This window comes from Equus quagga, chromosome 2, assembly GCF_021613505.1.
Source record: "Equus quagga isolate Etosha38 chromosome 2, UCLA_HA_Equagga_1.0, whole genome shotgun sequence".
In the NCBI taxonomy this organism is placed as follows: Eukaryota; Metazoa; Chordata; class Mammalia; order Perissodactyla; family Equidae; genus Equus; species Equus quagga.
This window is the reverse complement of record NC_060268.1, coordinates 150,436,026-150,461,454: the sequence shown is the minus strand read 5'-3', so window position 1 is coordinate 150,461,454 and position 25,429 is coordinate 150,436,026. Positions and strand designations below refer to the sequence as shown.

The 25,429-nt window shown below is 34.7% G+C and overlaps 1 protein-coding gene across 2 annotated transcripts in view; it reads right to left on the bottom strand.

Moving 5' to 3' along the window:
• Window positions 1-1,143: 1,143 nt before the first annotated feature.
• Window positions 1,144-25,429, bottom strand: part of HELLS (helicase, lymphoid specific) — a 40,835-nt gene continuing 16,549 nt past the window's right edge. Inside the window, exons 9-22 of one of the 2 annotated variants that reach the window (XM_046655325.1) lie at window positions 25,054-25,236; window positions 24,212-24,355; window positions 21,478-21,674; window positions 19,311-19,407; window positions 17,560-17,721; window positions 16,327-16,466; window positions 16,100-16,241; window positions 14,661-14,744; window positions 14,461-14,580; window positions 12,201-12,317; window positions 11,740-11,899; window positions 9,835-9,931; window positions 9,437-9,513; window positions 1,144-3,901 (exon numbers count right to left, since the gene is read on the bottom strand). In XM_046655325.1, the coding sequence (XP_046511281.1) occupies window positions 3,807-3,901; window positions 9,437-9,513; window positions 9,835-9,931; window positions 11,740-11,899; window positions 12,201-12,317; window positions 14,461-14,580; window positions 14,661-14,744; window positions 16,100-16,241; window positions 16,327-16,466; window positions 17,560-17,721; window positions 19,311-19,407; window positions 21,478-21,674; window positions 24,212-24,355; window positions 25,054-25,236 (1,815 nt within the window). In that variant the 3' untranslated portion in view covers window positions 1,144-3,806. The remainder of the gene's footprint in view (window positions 3,902-9,436; window positions 9,514-9,834; window positions 9,932-11,739; window positions 11,900-12,200; window positions 12,318-14,460; window positions 14,581-14,660; window positions 14,745-16,099; window positions 16,242-16,326; window positions 16,467-17,559; window positions 17,722-19,310; window positions 19,408-21,477; window positions 21,675-24,211; window positions 24,356-25,053; window positions 25,237-25,429) is intronic. The other variant, XM_046655326.1, reaches the window with a different exon arrangement.

The following is a 25,429-nucleotide window of genomic DNA, read 5'->3' as shown; positions in this document are numbered from 1 at the left end:
ACCTATCACAGATTTTGCTATGTAGAACTAGTCCATCATGATAAAGATCAGAAGAGTAGACATCTTGAGGGAGGCTTACTCATTAGAAAGGCGCAGGAGCCTTTGGAAATGCTAGAAACATTCCATCATAATCTGGATGATAGCTACACTGGATACATCTATATACACCAAACTGAGCAAATAAGATTTCTGCACTCCCGAGTATGTGATACCTCAATAAAAAGTAAAAAAAAGAAAAAAAAAAATTTGCATGTTTCTGTGATGACTATGCTATTTTTATACTTCAACTTTTTCTAGGAAAAAAGCTTTTCTTTAAAAGCTAAGAAATGACACTCTCATGTGACCACCTTAACTGTGTAGGTGGTGGTGGAGAGTACGGAGCATGAAGAGAGCCAAGCATACATTTTATAAATGTTCCAAAATACCTACGAGAAGAGCAACAGCCTGTCAACGATGGCCTCTTCAGGTGGTGATATTTAAGCAAGATAGTGAAGAATATAAAGGAATCTAAAAAGTAGTAAGACTCAGGAAGAAATAAAAAGACCCAGAGAGGTGACTTGGGGGTTATACATACACGTGGCTAGAAGAGACAGATTTGTGAAAGGAAAAATTATGAACAAGTTATTTTATCCTTTGGGGCTGCATTGCTCAAACTGGAACCTTTGGAGATAGCTCAGGAATGAGTTTTTATGTGTATTCATTTCAATTAAATCTACACAAAACTTATACAATACATTCTAGATCACATGAATGACCTTACAACCAAGTACAGCTTACCTGTAATTAACTGTTCATATTTTGAAATTATGTTGGTATCAAGTAACTCCTACAGAGTGACCACTTTTATTGTGTCTGTCTGACATTTGCATTGTTGTCGAACTCATGTCCTAGTCATGCACAATAAGACTACATTACAACATGTGGTATTTGAAGCTTAGTTCACCAATTATAAGCCAAAAATATATAAAATTCTGAGGAAAAGTAAATATTTGCTTTTATAATTCATTTTTTACAATCATTTTAATTTTTACTTAAACCTGTTTAGAGTTAACATTATGAGCTAAATTAGGGGTATAAAATGTGTATAATGGAAAGACAAGCTTCACTAAATTTTGACAAGTTACATCTTCTCCGAATGCAGCAGCAGTATATTAAACCACATGACGACAATAAATGATTCCAAAGAAGGAAGACCAAAATCTTTTAAATTTTACTCATAAGTATGATTCCCTGGGCTTGATTTTTCTAACAAAAATTGATGAAGTAATAAGAAACATAGTATGTTATTTGTGGAGATGTCCTGGCTGATAAAGCAAATACAATTGTAAAAACTGAAGTAGCAGTAACTTAAAAAGAAGCTCAAAACCAAAATAATTCTTTGAAATAAAGCACGGAATTTAAAACCAACAGAAGCACTTAATGTTTTGAATATAAACATTAGTTCTCTCCAGCCTACTCAAAATACTACTTCAAACTGCCAAGACTAAAAAGTCACATAAAATTGCTAAGACATTAGTGAAACATTACCAAATGTTTGCTTGGAAATGTTCAAGTGCCACTTTCATTCTACCTCTCCATACATTCAGGAACTGCCTAATAACATGGAAGAATGACTCACTGAACAAATAAAGTATTTTTCACAGCAACTTGATCAAGTGATGGAAGACAAGTCCTGGTTTGAGAACATATTTTATACAAGACAAAGCAGGGAGAACCTGCTTTGTTTCAATATCACAGAATGAGAAGATCTATTCCCCTCTGCCCCTTACTAGAATCTGGAAACTAAAATAACAGTAAAACGATGAAAGAGGCATTCAACTCTCAGATCAAGAGAAGAGATGAGATGACAAAATAAGATTTTGGAAGCTGAAAAATAAATGAATGAGTGGTAACAGTCTCAACAGGCTGGGGAAGTACAAGTTCTTAAGTTCAGATTTGGGATAGTTTGAGTTATCAGGCAATGAAGTAAAAATGTCAAGTAGGCAGCTGAATTGAGCTCAGGAGAAAGACTCTGGCTAGAGATATAAATTTGAGTCATCACTACCATCAAGGGAGCCCCAAGCCCTGCCTGGGACATTCTAATGTTTAGGGGTCAAAGACATGAAGAAACAGCAAAGGAGACTGAGAAAGCCAGAGAAGTAGGAAGGAAAACCAAACAAATGTGTTTGTTTAGAAACTGTTTAGTGGAGAAGATTAAACAATCGTATGAAATGCTGCTGAAAAATCAAGTAAAATGAAGTCAGAGGTCACTGGAGGTCTGAATAAGAACAGTTTCATGAGTGATGGGGATGAAAAACGGACTGGAATGGGTTCAGAAAAGAATGGAAAAGAGAAAGAAAAGTGAACATAGACAACTTTTCAAGGAGTTTGCTATAAAAGGAGACATTTCTGTTGGCTCTAGGCAGGACAGACAATATATATCCACAGTAACAGGAAAAAAAGATACATAGGGCACAGATGGTGGTAGATTTATACATGCAGTGGTGGCAACTTTTGCGAGTTTTTTTCTGATTGTTTCTAATTTCTCAGTGGCAACAGAGAGCAAGGTAAGGAAAGAGGTATTAGAGATGTGAGGACTGAGATGAACCCACAAAATATTCATTTGGGAGGATGTAAGAGACAACACAGTAGGAAAACTCAGTGAGACAACTAAGCAACCAAGGTTATGATGACAATTAGTCAGCAGGTGTGTGATGGGTAAACATTTCCACTCAAAAGAAAAAAAAACCTGCTCTGAAGACTTTCTTGTCTTTTGACTGAATATTCTCTCGTTTTTCTCTGAGCCCTAGCTACATTGCCCTAACGTAGAGATAATCTGATCTACAGTTAAATATGCACAGCAACAAGAATAACATTTTGACATGAGATAAACAACCTACACAGAAATGTAAGGTTCAGGGAGCATTCAAGATTTCTCTACCTCGTAGTCTGATAGACATACAGGGCCTAAACTGTTCCCATTTTGGCCTTTATGAGCCTCTATTATGGGTTCTGTATTACTTATATTCCTAGGTCTTGTTTCCTTCTCTCCAGTACTATTTACTCCTCCTATTATAAATTTTCAGGTCTCTTCTCTCTTCTATTCTTGTCTTGCATGATATACTACCACTTGCAATTTCTGGTCATTTGTAAAGACCTTACAGTTTCTTCCAGAGCCTTCTCTGCATTAATTAACCCAATGTTCAGCTGAAATCTGTATGTGACATATGTGCGTAGTAGTAGTGAATGAAACCACATCAGCATAAGAATGTTGAATTGTAACGCCAGTCAAGACTTTTACTATTATTTCACCTGATTCATTATTTTTCTGAAGAAATAATTTGATGAGATCATCTTATAATGAAGATTTATTTGGTAAACCATTTTATAGAAACAGACCCTAAATTCAAACAATTTCTTATTTAAACAACGGAAAGCATTATCTCAATCTTTCCCCCATCAAAAGCCTACTCCATAACTGAAGTACCAAAAGCCCATGAACTGTACTGCTAAACGGTGGGGAAAAGACATTAAACTTCCACAGGAAGACTGTATAAATCTGGCAGTGGTGAAGTACACATCAGCCTGTACCCAAGAGTACTACCGAGTCTGAAAAGTTAACCGAAAAATCTACACCTAATGTGAATACTTCTTTGTTCTGAATAAAGCTCAGAAAATTATCAACTATTAAGTATGCAATGGTACAGGTTACATTATGTAAACTGATATAATCAAAAAGTAAAGTGGATAATCTGGATTTCAACACCAATAAAAGTAAATCAGTGGATGTAAATAAGAATTTTTTAAAGACATTCTTTAGCTCCAATTTAAAACAAACATTCAGGACTGGAATCTTCAGAATTTTCTAGTATCTTGAAAATCCCCATCTTCTCTTTAATCGGTCCTGAGGCATTCATTTGATCTAAGAGAAAAATATTAAAACAAGTATTTATTTCTTAAAAAGTATAAGAACCTAAAAAGGAATTCTAAAAGAGATGTCCAATATATTATGAGAGGTGAGTCAGTCATCCGTGCAAAATTTAAAAATTCAGAAATGTGGGCCATTTTATTCCTTTATCATTAACAGTTAATAGCAGCAAAAGCAAGAAAGCGCATTCCTCTTATTACAACTAGAACTGGCCTCCAGGGAGCACAGAAACTGAAACATCAGTTTGCGAATCAAAATCACTTCTGCTGAATTTAAGATATATATAGAACAATAAACAGAATACCAATTTGAATTAATTCTCAGAGAAGGTAAAAAACAAACAAACAAAAAAAACCAAGCCCAACCATGGTTAGTTCAAAAGTTGGGAAGCACAACACCATGAAAATTTATCTTTATACACACTCCCATTGCCAATATGTGATCTTTTACATTTTTGTCAAAATGATAGTTATGGAATAAAATCTCTACTGGTTTTAATTTGCATTACTCTGATTTCCAGGGAAGTTAAAGAATCTCTTTATGTTCGCTGGCCATTTCTTTCTCTCCTGGTAATCACTTGCTCAAATGTTCATTTTTCTTACTGATTTTTAGCTATTTGTATATGATAAATACTTCCTGCTATGTGTTGCAAATATTTTTTGTGGTTTGTTATCTCTGTTTATGGTATCATCTGTTTTTACAGAAGTCTTTAAATTAATGTAATAAAATGTTTTCACATTAGTCTTTAAATTAATGTAATAAAATCTGTATCAATCTATTCATTTAGTTTGTGAGTTTTGTACCTTAGGAATTCTTTTCCTACTCTAAAGCCATACTTATGATATATTTTCATATCTGTTAAAAGTTTTGCTTTTAATATTTAGGTTTTGACTGGTTAGATTGTTAATTTATCTAGAATTTGTTTTCGAGGATGGTATGAGGTTGTCCCTGTTGATTACAAACTGTCCCAGCATCATATATTGCATAATAGGAATTTCTCCTCTCTGGTTTGAATTGCCCTTTCTGTCATTTATTGGTTTTCCACGGAAATATGGTTGACTTTCCAGATTAATCATACCACTAATCAATTTATTTTATCATATGCTAATTCAACAGTCTTGATTATTATGACTTTTTTAAATTAAATCTTAATTCTTGCTATGGAACATTTTGTTGTTCTTCAAAATTGTCTTTGCTCTTCACCTTTCACCCTTCATATAAATTTTAAAAACAGCCTGTGACAGTTCTTTAAAGTCCTATTGAGATTTTGGGGCTGGCCCTGTGGCATAGTGGTTAAGTTCATGCACTCTGCTTGAGCAGCCGGGGGATTCATGGGTTCGGATCTTGGACATGGACCTACACACTGCTCATTAAGCTGTGCTGTGGCGGCATCCCATACACAAAATGGAGGAAGATTGGAACAGATGTTAGCTAAGGGACAATCTTCCTCAAGCAAAACAAAAGAGGAAGATTAGAAACAGATGTTAACTCAGGGACAATCCATCTCACCAAAAAGTCATATTGACATTTTAATTAGAAGATCAATGTAAGGAATATAAGTTAATTTGGGGAATACTGACGTTTTTTAATATTAAACATTCATATCCGTGAATGTAGTTTAATCTGTACATTTACTCAGTCCTTCTGTTACTGTCCAATGTTTCATAATTTTCTTCACAAAGGCCTTAAAGAAATTGTTATAATTAATCCTAGGTATGTTATAGTTTTGTAGCTGCTGTAAATAACTTATTTTTTAAATAATTATTGCTGATCCACATACTATTAATTTATACCAACATTCTTGAATTCCATTCTAAAAACTTCTAGAGTCCCTTGGACTTTCTATGGAGACAACTGCACCACCTGCAAATATAAGCAATTTCAATTCTCTCTCACTACACAATAGTCCCCTCTTTTTTGCTTTCTGTGGTTTCAGTTACCTGTGGTCAACCACAGCCCAAAAATATCAAATGGAAAATTCCAGAAATAAACAATTCACAAGTTTTAAATTGCACTCCATACTGAGTAGTGTGATAAAATCTCACTCCATCCACTCAGTCCACTCAATCCTGCCTAGGACGTGAATATCCCTCTGTCCAGCGTATTCACGCTGTATACACTACCCGCCCTTTAGTCACTTAGTAGCTGTCTCTGTTATCAGATCGACTGTTGCAGTATTGCGGTGCTTGTGTTCCAGTAACCCTTATTTTACTTAATAACAGCCCCAAAGTGCAAGAGTAGCGATGCTGGCAATCAGAATATGCCAAAGAGAAGCTGTAAAGTACTTCCCTTAAATGAAAAGGTAAAAGTTCTCAACTTAACAAGGAAATAAAAAAATTGTATGCTCAAGTTGCTAAGATCTGTGGTAACTTTTAACTACAGCGTATTGTTCTAATTGTTCTGTTTTGTTATTAGTTATTGTTGTTAATCTCTTACTGTGCCTAATTTATAAATTAAACTTTATCATAGGTATGTATGGATAGAAAAAAACAGGATATATAAGGTTCAGTATTATCCGTAGTTTCAGGCACCCACTAGGGGTCTTGCAATGTATCCCCCAAGGATAAGGGTGGGTTACTGTAATTATTATTCTTCTAATCTATTTTATCTTATAGCATTAATTAGGACTTCCTTGTACAGTGAACAATGTTGTATACTAAACAGTGTGAGTGAGAGCTGGTATCTTTGTTCTTCATTTTAGCAGTAATTTACTAGATGGATACATTTTATCAAATTAAGAATATTCTTCTCTATGTCTAGTTTAAGAATTATGAGGGTGATTATGTTGTATCAAGTGGCTTTTCAGTATCTAGGAATCCTTTATTCATTATAATGTGAGTTAGTATCTTCAGGTATTGCACTATTCTTGTATACCTTCTATACTGCTGCATTTTATTTGATAATGTATTTAAGATTTGGCCACAAAGCTTTATCTTTCTCATATTTTTTCCTGAACTATTTAAAAATTAAAATTCATATAAACATGCAAAGAACCCAGAATAGCTGAAACCAATGTGATAAAGAACAAAATTGGAGGATTCACTTTTCACAATTTCAAAGCTCACTACAAAGCTACAATAATCAAGACAGTGTAGTACTGGCAGAGAACTGACAAACAGATCAATGGGACAGAATTGAGAACAAAGAAATAAACCCTTACATTTACAATCAAATGATTTTCAACAAAGGTGCCACAGTAATTCAATAGGGAAAGAATAATCTTTTAAACAAATGGTGCTGAGACAATTAGATGATAACATGAAAAATAAATATTTAGATCTTTCCCTCATACTGTACACAAAAATTAACTCAAATGTAAGAACTAAAACCACGAAACGCTTCAAAGAAAAAAAAGATCATGACCTTAGGTTAGGCAAAGATAACCTACCAACATGATAGCAAAATCACGAGTGCTAAGAACAAACACAAGAAAAACTGGACTTCATCAAAATAAAAAATCTTTGCCCTTCAAAAGACACTAATTAAGAAAGTGCAAAGATAAGCCACAGATTGAGAAAAAATAGCTGCAAAACATATATCTGATAAAAAACCTGTATGTAGAATTTAGAAAGAATTCTTTTGGAGGCAGTCCCGTGGCCTAGTGATATGTTTGGGACACTCAACTTCAACAGCCCAGGTTCAGTTTCCAGGTGCAGACCTACACCACTCATTGATAGCCATGCTGTGGCGGTGACCCACATACAAAACAGAGGAAGATAGGCACAGATATTAGCTCAGGGCGAATCTTCTGCAAGCAGAGGAAAAAAAAAGAGGAAGGGGCCAGCCTGGTGGTGTAGCAGTTAAGTTCGTGCGGTCCGCTTCAGTGGCCCAGTGTTTGCCAGTTCAGGTCCCGAGCATGGACGTATGCACCACTTATCAAGGCATGCTGTGGTGGCTTCCTACATATAAAAAAAGAGGAAGATGGGCACAGACGTTCGTTTAGGGCCAATCTTCCTCAGCAAAAAGAGGAAGATTGGCAGATGTTAGCTCAGGGCTAATCTTCCTCAAAAAAAGAGTAAGGTTGGCAACAGATGTTAGCCCAGGGTGAATATTCCTCAGCAAAAAACCAAAAGATAAAGCTTTCAATTCAAGGATAAGACAAAGACAATTTTATTATGTTTTTTTCTTTCCATTTTTTTTTTTTTTTTTTTGAGGAAGATTAGCCCTGAGCTAACTACTGCCAGTCCTCCTCTTTTTTGCTGAGGAAGCCCGGCCCTGAGCTAACATCCATGCCCATCTTCCTCTACTTTCTATGTGGACGCCTACCACAGCATGGTGTGCCAAGCGGTGCCATGTCCACACCCGGGATCCGAATCGGTGAACCCTGGGCCACCAAGAAGTGGAACATACGCACTTAACCGCTGCACCACTGGGCCAGCCCTACAAAGACAATTTTAAAACGAGCTATTTGAAACTAAGTTGAAGACATTACAACACTATACACGGTGGTGTACTGGTAAATGTTTAAGAAAACTCTTCCCCCTAGCCAAAAAAGGGCCCTGGTTTGTAGTTTTTCCCTATTTCCATAGTATCAAATATTCCTATCATCACCAATATCAAGCTGCCAACATAACTCTGCTGAACACAGAGCTGGGAAAAGATGCACAGTAATACATCATTTTATACTATTTCCACCATACAGATACAACACACATAAATAATCAAGAGCACACATACACACAAATTAGGAGATGAAGGGTTATATTTGTTTTCAAGATAATTTATGGTCACCACTGTAAGCATCAACTCCTCACTACAAAAATTGATAAATAAAAGAAGCAATTTATCCTGCCTCCCTATAGAGATTATATCTCAGAGTAACCAAAGAGTTGATATAGTAAAGTTAACAGACTAATTCCAGCTAATGAAGAAATGACAGAACAAGAAAATCATCATTTTGCAGTCCTTAAGGAAATAGTTTAAAACATCATCAATGGATGCTAAAACCATCAGCTTAAATAAAAGGCTGACAGGAAACAGCCTGAATTAGCTGATCACTCAGCTCACTAAAACTAAGAAACCCAGACATTTGTGCCTCCTGGCATGATTTACAACATGAGAACAAAGCACTGGTATTCCTAAGATATGGAATCTAAATCTAATTGAGCCTGTAGAGCTATTTACCACTTCACAGAAAACAAGTAGATTGAGGAACAAATCAAAGGACAACACAAGAAGAGAAAAAAAAAAAAAAATCAGCCGATTCCAGTCTAAGTCATTTTATAGGACAAATAACCCAGTTTCTCCAACAAATCAACAGTAAGGAAAAACAAAAGTGAGGAGGATGTTACAAAAGGAAAGAGACATAACTTAGATCCTGATTCAACCTATAAAAAAATTTAAGACAGCAGGGGAAACCTGGATATGGATTGGGTATTAAATGAATTAAGGTTTTAGTGCCAATTCTCCTAAATGTAATAGGAGAATGAATTATACATAGGGGTACACTATACTATTCTCTCTACTAAAGTGTATTTTTCAAAGTTTCCATAAAACAAATAAGTAAATACAAGCATGAGAGATACTTACCAATGAGATCACTTCGATCTAACAACAACTCTAAATCTTTATCGCTAATGACCTTCTCTCTTGATCCTTTGACTTCCCTATAAGAAAAGAAAATATTGAAATCTCTATGATAAATCAAAACTATGAATTACTTTTTTTTTTGCTGAGGAAGATTCACCCTGAGCTAATATCTGTTGCCAATCTTCCTATTTTTTTTGGCTTGAGGAAGATTCACTCTGAGCTAACAACTATGCCAATCTTCCTAATTTTGCATGTGGGTCGCTGTCACAACATGGCCACCAAAAAATGATACAGGTCCACGCACAGGAAGCGAACCTGGGATGCCTAAGAGGAGCACGCCAACTTAACCACTGAACCACTGGGCTGGCCCTGAATTACATTTTCTTAAAAAATCTTACCTTTCATAATCTCTAGATTTTAATAACTCCATTAACTCCTTAGGGTCTAAGAAGTTCTTAGACTGATTTAGCCCAGACTGACCACCTTTGAAATGATCTAGAAAAAATTTTCAAGAAATTAAAAACATTCAAAATTGCTTCTTAAACCAAAATACGATACATTACAAACCAATCAGAATAGCTTACATTAAAAAGGACATACAAAACCAAGTGTTGGTAAGGAAGAAAAACCATTGAAACTCTCATACTTTGCTGATGGGATATAGAAAGGTATGTCCACCTGGGGAAAAGTTTGGTAGTTTCCTTTAGGTATACACCCACTTTAAGAAGAAAAACAAATAAATCTATGTCCCCCAACACCTGTAAAAAAGCAACTTATTCATAAAAACCAAAATCTGGAAACAATTCAAACATCAATCAACAAAAGAATGGATAAACTATTTGGCAATTTAAAAAACAAAATCCCAAACTTCTAATATACACAACATAGATGGATCTCAAAATACTATGTTCAACAAAGTAGTTAGACAAAAGAGAATACAAACATACATATGAATCCACATATGAAGTTAAAGGAAAAACTAATCTGTGTGACAGAAATCAGAATATCAGTTGCCTCCTAGTGAGGGGACTAGGGAGCATGTGAAATGACTGGGAAGGATGCATGAAGAAACATTCTTGGATGATGGTAAGGTTCATTATCTTGATCTGGATGATAGTTATTTAAGTGTATATATTTGTCAGAATTCATCAAGCTGTACACTTAAGATCTGCGTATTTTATTGTATGTATGTTATACCTCAGTAAAACACTATCAGTATTTTAAAAATTCCTTTAAAATTGTTTTTTCAAATTGATCTCTCAAACTAGAACTTGGGAAAATAAAACTACAAATAAACTTTAACTAATTTATACTATCTTCAATAAACAAAATATAATTTATTTCCTCATTCAAATTCCTAAAGCTGCACAGGTGAAAATTTTATTTTGCACAAAATTTCATTAAGATTAAAATTCTTTTTTCCTCCAATGCAAACTCGAACTACAATCTGAATGCTCTATCAAGTCAAATTAAAGATGTCTAACACCTAATCCACATTTCCCTCAAAATCAGACACCTTGGAGAAAGTATTTCCAAGTAGAAAAGCAGCATAAAATAAATTGATAGTGATTTTCAACATTATTAAGATGTTCCCATTTCTTTAGGCTTCCCAACTTACATATATGATTTTCAACTTTTCTTAAGGTAGCCATCAAGCCATTTGTCCAAATAGAATTTTTTAGTGAATGAATAAAAGCAGAACTTCTCCAAGGAATTTCAGTCAACAGAACATAAAATGCCAATGCCTCGCCCATTTCACTTTCCTTACTCCTCAGAATCTTTTCTGGACTAAAGATGACTGTGTTTTTAAAATACAAGACCAAAAATATGAAAAGAGCATTCCAGAATCAAATATTTTTTGAAATAGTGGGTTCAATAAAATACATACATTTTTTTCATAGTACTATTTCAATATACCCTTTAATAATCTAATGTTTAATATAACGAAGTTACAAACAGAGGCTTGGAAGTTTTCTTAAAGCTTTGTGGCAGGTAAATCTCTTATGAAGAATAAGCATTAACATCATGTCATCCCCATGACAGAGTTTAGGACGTGGCACTTTAAAAGTATCCTTGATAATTCTCTCTGCTCCTTTGTTCCTCATCTAGACACTCACCAAAGTTTGTTTCTTTTATTTCTGTGGTCATCAACTTAGTTTAGGTCTCTACAGGTCCAAATTACCCACTCCCTATTTAAATCCTGCACTCATTAAACTGCACTAATTTCTTTCATAAAGAAAAAATACCAAATATTCACAATACACAATAGACAATCGAAACAAAAAAGTACTAGAAGGTGTTACTTTTGTGGATGATCAACTTTTCCAGTTTTCTTTTAGCAGCTGCTCTTTCCACAATTTTCTGATCAATAGTATTTGCTGTAACAAGACGATATACAACAACTGGCTTTGTCTGACCAATTCTATGACATCTATCCTGGGCCTGAAGATCAGACTGGGGGTTCTTAAAAGGAAAAACAACATTTAACAGTATAAGGTTAAAATTATTTAAACTCAAACTATGGGTAAAGTCAACATGCATGATCCAATCAGAAATTTAAATAGTGCCTTAATTCATTAAGACTTCTAGAGTGGCTTCATTGATAAAAACAGGTTCAAGTCTTTACACACAGGACACTTGATAAAGAAATGATTTCTATCTTAAATATCTTTTCAAAACATAAGTCAAATTGCAAAGTGTACAATGAAACATTAAAAATTCAGAATAGAAATATAATCAGCACACTGCCATACTTTCAACTTACCCAATCACTATCATAAATGATAACTGTATCTGCTGCAGTCAAATTAATGCCCAGGCCACCAGCTCGTGTACTCACTAAGAAGATAAATACATCTGGATCTGTGTTGAAGTTGTGCATCTAAAACCAAAAAGGATGTAAACACAGGAATTAAGAAAGAAACTGTTCCTGCCTAGAATGTGGATATGGTGCTGCATGTGGAGCAGTCATCTTATAACCAGGTGTCTGCCAGGAAAGGAAGGGGGCTGGCAGTGGTGTGCCAAGGGATATAATAAGCCAGCATTCTTCAAACTGGGTATGAGTTCTTCAGCATCCACAGGACTGCGGGGGTAAACAAATACTGAAAACCCCAGGGGCCAGCCCCGTGGCCCAGTGGTTAAGTTCCTGCGCTTTGCTTCAGTGGCCCAGGGTTTTGCCAGTTCAGATCCTGGGCACATGCTCATCAGGCCATGCTGAGGTGGCATCCCACAGAGCACAACCAGAAGGACCTATAACTAGAATATACAACTATGTACTAGGGGGCACAACCAGAAGGACCTATAACTAGAATATACAACTATGTACTAGGGGGCTTTGGGGAGAAGAAGGAAAAATAAATAAATAAATAAATAAAATCTCAAAAGAAAAAAAAGAAAACTCCAGCAGCCCTAAAAGTTCAGACAGACCAATTTGCTGGAAAGAGATAAAATTGTCAAAGACATGCATCACCTCCCATGGAACAAAATATCACAGGCACGTCTATTGCCCAGGCTGTAGCAATAAACCAGGGGCCTTGGGACACACTGTATCAATGTGACCTGCAGAGGGGCTTGAGATGAGTAGCTCAGGCCAGTCACACAGATGATCCACGCCTACATGACCGACTCTGAATAAAAACCCTAGACACCAAAGCTCAGGTTTGCTTCCCTGGCTTACTTCACATATGTTGTTAGAAATCGGTGCTGGGAGAATTAAGCACTGTCTGTGGGACTCCACTGGAGGCTCACATCTAGTTTCTTCTGGATTTCACCCCATGTGACTTTTCTCTTCGCTGATTTAAAACTGTATCTTTTCACTGTAATAAACCGTAATGGAGGGAGGAACTAACTTTTTAAAGACTGAGGAGGGAAATTGTTTTTAACTACAACTATTAAAAGTGTATCCAAGGGAGGCCAAATCAATCATTCAGATCTATAAAACAATTATGTTATACAGAGTATCTGTTCATGTTAACTTCATTTATTTTCCAAGCACTTTTTTAATTAAAGAGATTTTAACTTTGTTAAAAAACAAAACCAAAAAAACCCTCACATATCACAAGGGAAGTTTAAGTGAGGATATCTAACATTAGAGAAAAGTGTATGGGGGCAGCCTGGTGGCATAGCAGTTAAGTTCGAATGCTCTGCTTCGGCAGCGTGGAATTCACAGGTCCGGATCCCAGGCATGGGTCTATGCACCGCTTATCAAGCTATGCTTATCAAGGCAGGCATCCCACAGATAAAATAAGAGGAAGATAGGCACTGATGTTAGCTCAGGGTTAATCTTTCTCACCAAAAAAAAGTCTACGCCATACTCCCTCAAAAAGTGGTCACACACACACAAATAAATCAAGTGTTTACCTAGGAGACTGGATAGACAGGAAAAGTAGGTTGACTGGGAGGTGGCATGAGGGAACTTTCTGAGCTGATGGTAAAGTTCTTTATCTTGATAAGAGTTTGGGTGACACACATGCATTCATCAAAACTCAAAAAATGTACACTTTATTCAATTCTGGATACGTAAAACTTTTACTCCCAAAGACTTAATATGCTGAAGAAATTAAAAGGGAAATATCTTCTATAACTGGTTTTGAAATGCATGGATACAGTAATTCACAGGTATGTGGTAAAACAGGAATAGCAAAATTTTAATGGTAGATCTTAGGTGGATTTACAGGTGGTTACTGTAAAATTCTTTCAACTGCCATATGTTTGAAATTTTCATAGTAAAGTGTTGGGGTAGAGAGACCAGCCAAAAAGTCAGGAGAAAAACTTTTCTGTTATCTCAATATTCTTACAGTCATGGTTAAGTAGGATATTATTAAGTAAGGTTGTGTCAGAAGATATATAAAATTTGAGAAACAAGACTTATTAATACTAAATCAAAATGCTTATGTTTTAGATCCAGCTATAGGGTTTTTGTTCTTTCATATCTATCAATCTGTGAGTCAACTTTACATTACTTCAGAAATCAAGATAGGAGTTACAAAAAAAGAATCTGGTATGTATGACATAAGTAGTCTTACATTTTTTTCTCTCTCCGAGTAAGACATGGATCCATCAAGCCTGCTAAAGTTGAAATCTCTAAAGTGGCAGTAATCCATCAAAATGTCCAACATTCTTGTCATTTGTGAAAAAAGCAGCACCTGAAATTTAAATATATCTTAGTATTTGTACTGATCAGTGGAGAATAATTAAACACCAAAAATCAAATCAAAAGTACCACCTTGTGACCTCTAGTTTTCAGTTCTGGCAGCATTCGATCCAAAATTAAGAATTTCCCAGAATTTGTTACCAATTCTTCGTCAATCTTAAAAGTGGACAAAGACAGAAAAAACAGAAAAAAGTCACGATAACTACCAATAATTTGTTTTTTGTCAAAATAAAACCTATATAAACAGTTCAATGAAAAATTTTTCAATGAAATTTAAGTCCCTATAAAATTAAAATTTTTTTAAATTGACCGTGTTATTTGATCTTTTTTATCAGAAGATAGTTCCCCAGGAAAGACATACTCTAGAATTTAAAACCAATGATTTCACAAAAACAAAATCCAGTTCAAGTCTAACTGATCTATTCTTCCCCATTCCTCTCCCAAAATCTTTGTATAAGACATCAATAAGTTCAAACTTACTGCATATATGTTGAGGTTTATTGTATGTAACTGAGTACATTTTCAACAAAATAGGTATGAAAATTACAACTAGAATTCTCAGTAGAAATTCTAAAGAAAACACAGGAGCTTTAAACAACCTAAGTATTGAAGATAAAGAAAATTTTCACCTTCTGATGAATATCCATCATCTCATCAGAGATTATCTTCTTCCTTACTCAAATGAAAAACTGTAAAGCAGTGGTTCTCAAATGGGGGTAATTTTGCCCTCCCCCTGCAAGGTATATCCGGGAGTGTCTGGCGGCATTTTAGATTGTCACAACGGGGGGAGGGAGATATTGCTGACATCTAGTGATCAGAGACTGGGCATACAGCCAAGTGGCCTACAGTCCACAGGACAGCACCTCCTAAACAAAGAATTATGTGGCCCAAAATGTCAATATTGCCAGGCATGAGTAAACTAGTATGCTGTAAACTAGTATGAAACAGCGTTATTGAGGGTTACTGAAAACTGATGTATTTTAATACTATGTATACTATTTTTCCATCAAATGTCCAAGAAAGTAATTTCATTCACTGAATCTGAAAACCCATAACTCAGTATCAACTTTTTGGTTCTCATCTGAGGCTATCTGTCGAAACCAAGAGCTGCCAGACTGGTTTTGACAAGCAGAATACTAACTAAAAGGAATAGTGAAAAGGTGACAACGATTGCTAACTACAACAGCAAGTAAAACAGAGTGAAATCAATAGAATTACTAAAAAAATATATATTTTCAGTATCGCTCTAACTTTAGGATGATTCTTACTATTCATATATAATATGTAAATAAAAATATTAGTTAGCTTACATATAGAAAGTGACCTTCATTCAAACACTCAAAGTTCTCAATTTTGCAACAGAAGACTGTCTCCACTTACTGGAAGGATTACAATATTCATGACAAATACCACAGTATTTAAGTACAATAATCAAAAATACAAAATGAGACTTTTCCCCCACATAAAAAAGTTACAGAAATCAAAACAGTCCATTATTAAATGGTATTCACCTTAAACTCTTGTGTCACCGGGTCTATAGGGTACTCAATCAAATATGGATGATTACAGCATTTACGAAGTAGCATCATTATATTCTGCAGCTTCAGATTAACTTCAGATTCTATAGGGATATTCGCTTCCACAACAGCTCTACTGAAAGCATATAATCCATGAACAAAAGAAATACAAAAAAATACCACAGTTTAAAGGATACTTAAATTCATTTCTAAACTCACACCTTTCTCGGTCTACCTCTGGCTGCATTTGACTGATCAATTTTTCCAATTCATTAGGGAAATCATCTAGTTTGCTGTAATTTATTGACTTTCTAGTTCGCCGTTTTGGTCGTCCAGTGGGACTTAGCTCAACTGTTTCTTTCTAAAAAAGAACAAATTAAAGGAATATCTGTTTTAAAAGCTATATCCTTCAACTCTAAATATATACAAAAGGGGGGATAATATTTTTATGTACAAAATCTTTTAAGATATAAAGAAAAAAATTGTCTTTAATCATCAAGTTTCGTAATTTCTAAAGTCACAAAATCAAGGATTCATAAACTATAGCCAAATGCAAATGACGTCGTGAAATTTATTTGTTTTAACACTGATGACAATATGTGAGAATTAAATTGAATGCCTTCATATCTCATTGGAAAAAATTAACGGATATAACTGTTTTGAACTTATATAAAAGGATTTAATGGCTTACGGCTGATATAAAGCTCCACAAATCTGCATTAGAGCGTATTTCTTTGGATTGGTATAATATTACAACAAAATTCCTCACAATAGGCAACTACTGTAAGTTTCTAATAGCTAAAAACCAAATCTCCCCTTTATTAAAATGAAAATGGGAGAACAGAATCTAATGGCTGTACAAACCAGAAATACATAACCATAGTATTTTGAAAAGTAATACACAGGTCCATGGCATACAGAAAAAAATCTGGACAGTTAAACAAAATTTAAAGGTCTCCTAACTTTCAGTTATAAAATAATCACATTCCACTCAATCTCCTGTAATATGGTGAGTGACTAAAGAAGGTGTTTCTTTCAAATAGGACATTCTATTAAATTTTTTGGCTATCACTAACCTCCTGTGAAGGGATTATGTATTTTGGGGGGATTGGTCTAGTTGGCAAGCTGTTGGTATAGTATGTGCTTCCTGAAATATATTTCCAAGTCCATCCCCAGATAGCATGATTAGGGTTAATCTGGGCCAGTGATTAAACTTTTTAACAAGCACTCCCGATGACTATAAAGCAATTAATCCATGAGCCATCACTTGAATTTTAGTAGGACTACAGAATTACTAGGAGACAACTTTTGCTATTGGCCTTATGCCTTCTACTCCAGATAGAAATGCGCCCTCAAAAAGTCCCGCAAACAAGTGATAAGCATTAAACTGAAATCAACCAGGAAATTTTCTATGCTAACTGTCATTTACAGTATATTTCAAATCCACACTCTACCTCACTGGATCCAAACATGTTCGCAATTGTACGGTTCACAATGGCTGTATAAAAGATCTCTTGTTTCTTTGAAAGCGGTGCATAAACGACTACTTCTCGTTTAGGAGGAACTTCAAGAGCAACATCAGATTTTAGTCTTCTCAGTAAGAAAGGTGTTAGAATCTAAAATTTAAACATGAAAAAACATGTGAATATTAAACATTCGTATGTTTTCAGGGAATACTCTCTCCATGTACCCCTCAACCCCTTCTTTCTCTCATGTTTCCTATATAAATATCATCAAGTCTTGAAAGGTGAGATAAAACATCTCCTTGAAATTTTCCCAGACCAGACCACCACATAACACATAAAATTTATCCATAACATTTCACAATTTACTAATTTTTCAAAATCTCTAGGGGGACGGCCCTGTGGCTAAGTGGTTATTAAGACTGCATGCTCCGCTTAGGCAGCCCAGGGTTTTGCTGGTTCGCATCCTGGATGCGGACATGGCACCACTAATTAGGCCATGCTGAGGCGGCATCCCACATGCCACAACTAGAAGGACCCACAAATATACAACTACATACTGATAGGATTTGGGGAGAAAAAGCAGGAAAAAAAAGCAGATGGGCAACAGTTGTTAGCTTAGGTGTCAATCTTTAAGAAAAAAACAAACTAATATATCTTGAATATTTTAAAAAGCAGAAATAAGGTACTTTTAGGGTTAAACTTATAGCCTACCACTTCAGGCTCTGGACTAGTAGAAAAGCAATGAACCAACCAATCCAGAGATGTAGACATGAAAGGTTCTATAAGTTCTAAAACTTCAGACTTAAAATTACCCTCCTTCATTAGCTGTGTGATGACAAGTGATTTACACATTTATAAAACACAGAAGTAATAACTATATCATTATTAAACTGCTGAGGTCTTCAAAAGAAAACACAAACTTGTTTAAAATCACTTTATATCCTTTATAGCCATATCTCTAAATACAAACTGATAACTGATTTACAAATAGAAAGTTAATTTTTAGGGCTCTGTACTGAAATACCCCACAGGAATAGAGCCAAACATAGAGAAACTTGACCAAAGAAAGAGAGAACATTACGAATAGTTTAAGAAAAAAGTATCTGTAGACAGCAGCCCAGAAACAAACAGACCTATAGGCAATCATCAAGAAAAATATGGAAATAACTTGATAGCGGAAGTATGATTTGAGATATTTTTACTTTTGATTTCTTTACTCTTTCCTTTTTTATCATGGATATGTAGTATAAACTTTGAAGTAAAAAAAAATTACAAAAGACTGAATAAAATTGTCAAAGCATAACTGAGAAGCTTTTGGGGCCCAAATATGAAAATGACTAGGAGATCTCTGAAAGATTACGTTTCTCTAAAGTAAATATAGGAAAGATGGGTGGAGATTGCAGGAAACAGTAAGAACGGAGCATGCAAGTACAGAAATTATACAAATATTATTGACAAACATTGCATAAAAACCACTCATTTTCATTTTTAGGCTGACAAATATCAGTAACCATTAGGGATAAAATTAAAATACAGGAAAAGGGCAAAATTTTAAAAATCACTTCAGTTCTGCTATAAAGCCATGTGACTTGTGGGGTTGGGGAAGGGCAGCGGAATAAGTTAAATTTGGCCAGCCCTAATTTTTCTAAATCTACCACGAAGGGATGAACAGCTGATCACTAGGGTTCCTTTTTTATTCTCTGAGTCTATAGTAAACAGAATAAGAAAAAAGTCAAAACCTGGTGCAGCATATGCAATACATTCTGTTCTCTTTCTTTAGCAATAATATCTTCAGCAGTTTCAGAAAGACTAGTGATATCAAACCAAGACTCAAAGCTGTAAAAGAAAGAAATGATTAGAAGTTAACCTATCACACGAATCAATTATATTAACATTTTACATTCTTGATTAAGCAAATATTTTCTTAAAGTGGACATTTTTCCTGACTTATAAATACATTAACGTCTTACAATAATATGAAACTCAAACATTAAGGTACATTTTTTCCCTTCTTTTTTAAGTCAGACTGCTACATGCAGTCCCTCACTTGGATGTATCTGGAGTCTTGGAAGCTTGACTACCCTACATTCTCTTACGAATAGACCCTGACAGCTTGTCTGGAGGTTCTCGCAGAGTGCAGCTACTTGCATATCCTTGACCGAAGAAGGATCCTCCTCTACCAGGGAAGGTCATCCTCTTCGACCAAGCGTGTAGCTTCAGGAGGGATGAACATGGAGCAGTGAGGAAGGAAGGGGACACCCAACAGCAGCCTGACCAACAGATAAGCTGAATCAACCCTGGTGATCAATGGGTTGACAGATGTCCCAGCCAGATCGCCCTCACATCCTAGGGTACATATTTTATGAAACACTTTAATAAAGTTATAGAAATGAAAAGTATCTCTGAAAGCCAAGGCCATATGATCTCTCTCTTTCGGTATAAATATGACCCGCTAGAACCAATGTTTTAAAAATACAACATATACATACCTTGGCAGTGATTACCTAACATATAGCCTTAGTTCTTTACAATGTGAAAAAAAACTATTAAAATGAGCAATTAAATAGTTCTCACAGTCTATACTAAGTCAGGCTATAATGTTGGTTAAGTGCTATTGGCAAAAATGCTGATAACATTTAGGCGGTATTTAGACCAGGTAGTTACAAACTTTGGTCACCTGAAGCACGTTTTATAAATTCAGATTCCCAGCTCCTACCTTGATGTTGTAACTCAGTAGAAATGCACAGGACCTGGAAACCTTGTCCATCAATAATAAATGTTTCCTAGACATCCAATAAGACTGCCTGACCTTGGGCCAATATTTGATAACCAAAGGCAGAATATATTCTCAAAATAAAACATTAAAAGTTACTTTCTTGTATTAAGTGAACTTTCTTTCTTTAATGATGCCAAAATAAGTATAAATCAATTATTTTGCACTCCTGATTTTGGTATTTTCATCTTAATTATTTTTAACTTCTGTTAAGACTACTATCTCCTCTTCCATTCTGAGCATGCTAATTATTTTCTAAAAACTATTTTTATTTTGTGGTTATTATGATATAAGCCAAGACAGCTTCTAGAATAAAAAGCACTAGGTTTAAACCGGGAGAACCTGGTTTTACTTTTGCACTTGGCATTAACTAGTCTTATTTTTAATAACTTCATACCTGGATTTTCTTTTATGTGAGATAGGGGATATATTCAACTTCTCTATCTCCTGAATTGTCTTATGAGGATAAAATGAGAAAAACCCATCTCAAAGTGTTTCACAAAGTCAAGACAATAAAGAAAGAGCCTTATAAAAATAAAGGTAGCATTCAAGAGTTTTCTTTTAATTAATCAAAACAAACACTTTAAAATAATCTTTTATTTATCTGCTTTCACATCATTTCTGTCAAGAGTAAAACATCTAGGGGGAAGGGAAATTGGAGGAAGGTGGTCAAAAGGTACAAACTTTCAGTTACAATAAAAGTATTAAGGATGTAATTACAACATGATGACCAAAGTTAAGATTGCTGTACGATATATATGCAAGCTGTTAAGAGAACAGATTCTCTTAATAGTTATCACATGGAGGATTTTTTTTTCCTTTGCTTTTTATTGTATCTATGAGATGATGGATGTTAACTAAACCTATTATGGTAATTATTCCACAAAATATGTAAATGAAACCATCCTGCTGAACATCTTAAACTTGCATAGTGATGTAAATCAATTATTCCTCAAAGGTGGAAAACAAAAACACCACACAGAACATGTAATATATATACCACAAAGAACCTGCCAAAAAGCTACCATTTTAATTAACACAGCTAACAAGAAGAAAGGAATTAATTTTAACTAAAAGCACAGATTTTGAGGTTAGAAAAATACAGAAAATAGTTAAGTAAATGGCTCACCTACCTTTTCAAGTCATCAAATACATCTGGCAACAAAAAGTTTAGCAATGACCAAAGTTCTGATAAATTGTTTTGCAGGGGAGTACCAGTCAAAAGAAGTTTGTTATCCGCATTGAACCGTTTTAACTCCCTGATTAGACGGCAGTTCATGTTCTTAATCCTGTGTCCTTCATCTACTATCAAGTATTTCCAATAGCAATGCTAGAAAAGGAATTTAGTTAAATATTTTTAAATGATAATCTCATGATTTTTCCTACAAACAACTCTAAAAATAAAACTTTTTTAGGGAACGGATGTTCAATTTTATCAAATAGCATTTCTGTATCTATTGAGATGATCATGTTTGCCTTTGATCTACTAATAGGATAAATAAATTTCCTAAAATTGATGTATACTTGTGTTCCTGAAATAGACTTCACTTGTCCATGAATTAATAATTAAAGTCCACCTGCTATTATGTAATTAAGATTTCTCCATTCAGTCTTTAGTCAAAGCAGTCTGTAGTTTTCCTTCCTACGCTTTGTCAATTTTTGATTAGTCTTAAAAAGAACTGAGGGGCTGGCCCCGTGGCTGAGTAGTTAAGTTCGCGTGCTCCACTGCAGGCGGCCCAGTGTTTCATTGGTTCGAATCCTGGGCACGGACATGGCACTGCTCATCAAACCACGCTGAGGCAGCATCCCACATGCCACAACTAGAAGGACCCACAACGAAGAATATACAACTATGTACCGGGGGACTTTGGGGAGAAAAAGGAAAATATAAAAATCTTTAAAAAAAAAAAAAAGAACTGAAAGCTTTCATTAGTTCCATACACTCTGAAACATTAAATAGCATTAGAATTTTCATTGAGGCCTACATCTGAGATTGACACTCTTTTAGTCTGATGGTGTTCTCAATTTCTTATAAAGTTATTGGTTTAAGTTTTCCTTTTCTTCTGCAGCTAATTTTAACCACTTACATCTTCATAGAAAGGCATCCATTTACTTTCGTTGTCATGCAAATTGATTTAATTTCTCATATTTATTATCTGTGCTTTCTCTTTTATCTTGATCAGAGAAAATCTATTTTATTGTGTAAAAAATACAAAAACATGCAATATTTCTGGAAAATACAAATATCAAACTGACAAGTGTAGGTATCCTTGGATAACTGGGTTGGCAAATTGGATGAAGAGTATGAAACGGGACATCTTTTGCATTTTACTTTATACATTCATAGCAGAAAAAGAGACATTTTTTACATAATATCCTGACTTTATTTATTTATTTTGAGGAAGATTAGCCCTAAGCTAACTACTGCCAGTCCTCCTCTTTTTGCTGAGGAAGCCTGGCCCTGAACTAACATCTGTGCCCATCTCCTCTACTTTATACATGGGATGCCTACCACAGCATGGTGTGCCAAGCAGTGCCATGTCCACACTCGAGATCTGAACCGGCAAACCCCAGGCCACCAAGAATCGGAACATGCGAACTTAACCGCCGCGCCACCGGGGCAGCCTCTATGATTACTTTAATAAAAGCTTGGGACTTTTTTCTGGTGTTATAGCAAACCACATAACCTAAATAATCTCTCAGTATAAGACACCTACCTTAGTAAGCCCAACAAAATATAAAACAAACTTTATAAACAAAGAGACAAAAAAGAGAAGAGAAAATACAATGAAAAAGAAATGATGAGGAACCTGAAAAATGAATTAGGAAGTAGACTCAGACACCTCTGCTGCCACTCAGGAACAGGAGCCCTGCACCCCGAAATGCCATTAACCCTTAAAGTTAGGATGCTTGATATAATAACATAAGCTCAGTAAATGCCACTGGCAAATGGAATTGACCAGGACACTTAATGTTTCAATTTGGGCTTGGTAGGGACAGTATAAATAATTGGAAATGTCTTCATGTTATATTATTTAATAGAACACAGAAGTTTTAAGAAAGAACACATAGTATGTAAATTATATCTATTTATTAACAATAGTTATTTAATAGAGCAGTAGTAATTGTCTGGTAGAATTTTAAGTCTTTCTGCACACTACTTTTTTCTACAAGCAGTATACATTACTTTTACTGTGAAAAAACAATATAACTGCAAATCATATTCTAAAGTTCCTACATCACACAAGTAAAATTCCATGTACTGGTCAGAGAAAGGAAAAACAAAGCAGTAAAGAACCATATGTAAAATAGGTGGAACACTGAGGAAGAGGTTCAAAACACTAAAAAAATGAATTGACAGAAGCAACGAGAGAAGGTCAGTTTTCCAACTGCATTATAATAACTTGGGCACTAATAAATAAATACCTACAACATGAAGAAAAACAGTTACGGAAATGTTATACCATAAGATTCATAATACAGTCTAAAAATAACTTGTTTTCATATATCCTAATTTGATAAATTAAATGGATAAGAAAGCTCTATACACTTAAACCACAAGTCAGAGACATCTGTAATATATTCACAGATTAGGTCTATGTCTGGCTGATTCAAATACATTTAAAATGATATCATGGCTATAGGTTCAAGTGCCATAGGCTTTAATTTTCTTGTTAGAGACTACAACCTTCATCTCAATCTTTCTGTTAATATAAACCTCCAGTTTCCAAGGGAATATGCACAATACAATCTATTACTTCCATCAGAAAAAATAAAACAAAATGCTACTGGATGGCAAAAAGGTGTAATGAATTAAGAAAAATGTGATTTATGGATTATAAAGAATCCAATGAAGACCATCTATACCTGTAACGCATTTCGGTCTCTCATGGCTATTTCGAATGAAGTGATTACCACAGGATGAATCTGGAGTGTCCCTTTCCGTTTGTGAATATTCTTTACCAATTTTCGACGTTCCTCCTGGGTCCCATGATATAACATAGTAGGAATCTAAAAGATTTTACATTGATTTATAATAAACTTTAGAACAATGTAAATATCAACGATTTGGAAAATGTAAAATTAATCATTTTCCAAGAGAAAAAAGATAACTTAATCTTAGTTCTATTTTTCTACAACAAAATCAGTCAATTAATTCTAATAAATTATTAGACTCCTATCAGAAAATTAAAAACCCATGAAAACAAATCTAGAGTAAGGTGAGGTAGACAGCAAAGCTACTTCTGGAATATATACTACTCATAAATACAGGATGTGACTAAGGCAACCATATGTATGGAAGGAAAACACCATACATATATATATAAAATATATGTATCCAATATATGCCATATTATACCATAAGAAGTTTAATATAGAATACTACATATATATACTAATATAGAATACTACATACTAAGAATAAACAGAATTTAAAAATAAATTCTAACTAGGTCTCTGGTGAATCATATTATCCAGTGCACTGAAAATCATCCAGGGATATTTTTGGCAAGATGTCTGAGATTACTAATAACTGTTCAGCTATATAAACCTAAAGTAGGTATTGCTGAGATTTGAAGGATAAATCAAGTAATTGTGTTTATGCAGAAATCAATATAATTTTAGTAAGATCTACAATTTAATTCTGCCAACAAAACAGAATAAAACATTTGAAGTGGTAATATATTTAATGAAAGGAAATGCCTTACTTCTGGTGTAAATCTTTGGAATTCAGCCATCCAGTTAGGAAGCGTAGACAAAGGGCCACAGACAAGAAAAGGTCCAGGTACTCCTCTCTGAATCATCAACGCAATTGTAGCAATGCACTGAACTGTTTTTCCCAATCCCATTTCATCTGCTAAAATGCCATTAATTCCATTTTCCCAAAGCATCTGAGCAAAATAATATATGCTGCATTTAAACTCTGATATAAACACCTATTGAATTAGTTTATAGTTTATGTCTTATTTTCATCTAAAGATGGTAATTATGAGACTGATATATTCAACATACAATAAGTTATAATAACGACGGTGGGAAGCCATTTATCAAAGCCATAAATGTGTTGGTAGCCTTGAATAGGAT